The 3,171-nt window shown below is 36.0% G+C and overlaps 1 protein-coding gene across 1 annotated transcript; it reads right to left on the minus strand.

The window, feature by feature from the left end:
• Nucleotides 1-454: 454 nt before the first annotated feature.
• Nucleotides 455-2,925, minus strand: LOC113705678 (auxin-responsive protein IAA5). Its single transcript, XM_027227595.2, has 4 exons — nt 2,480-2,925; nt 1,798-2,033; nt 1,554-1,644; nt 455-917 (listed from the first exon to the last, which is right to left on the minus strand). The coding sequence occupies exons 1-4, from the start codon at nt 2,764-2,766 to the stop codon at nt 866-868; spliced, it is 666 nt and encodes a 221-aa protein (XP_027083396.2). The 5' UTR covers nt 2,767-2,925; the 3' UTR covers nt 455-865.
• Between the last annotated feature and the right edge of the window lie 246 nt (nt 2,926-3,171).

Here is a 3,171-nt window from a genome sequence, read left to right on the forward strand (position 1 = left end):
AAAAATTGAATCAAATTACCAAAGCCCACCTATCAATTTCACTCGGAAGATTGTGAAATTGATCATCTCACTAGGAGCAATTTTTTTTCCCCACCTTTTAATCTCATGATTATAAAAAGCATTACCCAATATCTCTAGTTCCTATGACCTTTAGCTTATCATTTTTACTACCATACAAAGCTCTCATCGACGAAATATATTATACTCATAGACTTCTCAGAAAAAAAAAATGCACAATTTATCTAGCATCACCTACATTGACATTTTTTTTTCCTAAAAATGCAAATTAGGTCATGATTTCGAACACAAAAACCGACTTCTTTTGCATTTTGAATGGTAATTTATTAGGATAATCTTGTACACACTGATACTGACGGTATATACACTGTCAGCATTGCAAGAATGACAGTTATATGAAATTTGAATTTAAACTCCAACCTTCGTTCATGTGTCATTAATAGTGTAAACACTGGCAATGTATATAAAATTTTTACTCAGATAATTAACCTTAAAATTCAAAACAGTCATGACTCATTTATTTTACTCTATGAGGAGAGTTGCCACCAAAAAATAACTTTTGGTGAAATTTATTCTCTTATCACTAGACTTCAATTTCGGACAAGCCTGCTTAATTAAAGAGATTTCTCACACATTCACACACATCTAGCTAGTCCACCTCTTACAAAACAAACAAGAGAAAAACTTCTTATACTTCTGAAAAATAAAAATAAAAAAAAACCCAAAACAAGTTACAGAATAGATAGCAAGTTCTCCAACCCCTTTCAAATCTTTGCACTGCTGCTTTAATTATCGCCTTTCCCTAGCTTGTGTCTGACAATATTCCAATCGTTCCCCTCCTACTCCATCAACTCCTTCGTTTCAGTAATTCAATGCGTTGCACAGACTCCACAAATATTCTGCAACACAATTGGATCCCAACCCATCACACAATTATTATCTTTAATCAACACTGTAAAGACTCCAACTTTAATCAGTAAAAGTTAGTTAAATTTTCATTAGTACTTCTGCCCATCTCAACCAATTCATTAGAAAATTGACTGATCAGGGCTCACCGGCTGATATAATTCTTGTAACTGTTAGTGTAAATTCGTACAATTTGGATGTAAATTTAAATTTGTTAACTCGTGCGACGACATTGGCGATTATATCAATACTATACAAGTTTACATCAAATGTAGTCGTAATTACATGAACCGCTTTGAACAAGACATAATTCGAGCCATGTTGCCCAACCTTCTTCACTGTCGAAGAGATTGAGATTGATGCATAACTGGATGTGATCTTTCAGTTTTTCAGGATTAATTCTTGATTGCAGCATGACTAATGAAGGGCCAGTTTTAGACTACTGTTCAATGTGACATGCTTCTGCCTTCAATTTCCCACCAAGTAAATATACTTGTTTCGGGTAAGAGCCAAATTAAAAAAATCCTCAATTAAGAAGAAAGGGAGGGAAAAAAAAAGAAAGAAAGCCATTTGTATGATCTTAACATAAGACAGAAAAAATAAAGCGGCTAAGAGTATACAGTACATACTGCCATGGGACATCTCCTGCTAGGAGCCAGTCTCCTTCTTTGTCCAGGTACGAGAGAATATAAGGTCCATCATCTTCATCACCATTTCTGTCTGTGCATCAAGCAAAACTCATCTCATTAATCCATAGCTAGATAGATAGATGGATAGATATCTGCAAATTTCCAAGGCAAAATAGCCACACAAAAAAAAAGAAAAAGAAAAAAGACAAGTCGTGGGAATGAATTTAATGCTTTTGAGACTTACACTTGGCAAACATGTTGAGCACGGCATTGGTGAGGGCTTGATAAGAGTCAAAGAGAGTTAAATCAATCTTTCTTCCTATGATGACCCCCTCCATCTTCACCTTCACAAATACCGAGTTTCTAACACCAGCCCTCTCCAGTGCTCTTTCCTGGCGGCCGCCACGGAGAAATTTCTTCCTCCACGATTTTATGGGTGGCCAACCCACTATTTGATCATGGTCGTCCTCATCATTCTTGCTGTGAAAAATTTAATCAAACACTAGGTGTCGATTTGTGTTTGTTCTAAAATTTTCGTAACTGTTAAACATGCTTTATTTGTCAACATTCAAGCAAAATTGAGGTTAACCAGCCACAATACCTAAGACCTTATTCAAATACAAATAGAAGCAACAGCTAAACATGCATCCCATGTCACTGGAATGCACATAGGCATTTTCTTAAAGCTACATTTATGTCGTTCATCCAGTTTACGAAAGTCTATACTCGTATATGTTAAAGTTCTACACATTTTTATGTATCAATTCTCTTCAGAGAAAGAAAAAAGACTTTGAAATTTTCCTTTACTACTTAATTTCAACCCAAAAAAATCACAAAATATTTGATTGAATTTCTCAAGCAAAATTAGCTAAAAGGAACTTTTACTTGGCCTGACGTATATTATATATAAAAAAATTCCCACTTACATGTCCAAAGGGCCAAAGGACTCTCTCTCTTGTTCTTCCCCATCTTCATCATCGTTTGGCTGCCGGCCGTTCCATACCAGCAAAGAAAGCGTCTTGTCTTCACGAAATGCCTCAGAAAAACTGCGCTTTTGTGTGATCATCAGGTTCTTGAATTCGATCAGATCTTTAGGTTGTTGTTGTTGTTGTTCTTGGAGCTGCAGTGCATTCTTATTGATGTTTAGGTCGAAACTTTTATTGGGGAAATGGACCGATGAAACTGGAAGAGCAAGTCCTAGTTCTAGTTCCATAATGCTATAGTATTAGGACTACTACTGTACATAAACGAACAAATCAACACACCTATTAAAATATACACAAAGCTTAAATATATGGGGCTTTTGTCTAACGTGAGTCACTCCTACATATCTATATTTATATATACCAGGCCTAGTGCTATATGGAGCTTTGCTTTGAAGTCATCCAATAGCTTGTATATATAGAAAGTTGACTTGAGCTACTTAGATTATAGGAAAAAAAAAAAGAAGAAGAATTAGAGGAAATTAGAATTGAAAAAGGACCATATGTTGTCGGTCTGGAAAGAGAAGAATAGAAGCACACCATTGAAGTTGGGTCGGGGAAAAGAGGAGCAATGATATTGACAGCAGAGAAAAGGGGCGAGCTACCGTCTCTGGACCGCTCAGTCCGGACTCCAG

The sequence above is a fragment of the Coffea arabica genome, chromosome 8c, assembly GCF_036785885.1.
Source record: "Coffea arabica cultivar ET-39 chromosome 8c, Coffea Arabica ET-39 HiFi, whole genome shotgun sequence".
NCBI classification, from domain to species: domain Eukaryota; kingdom Viridiplantae; phylum Streptophyta; class Magnoliopsida; order Gentianales; family Rubiaceae; genus Coffea; species Coffea arabica.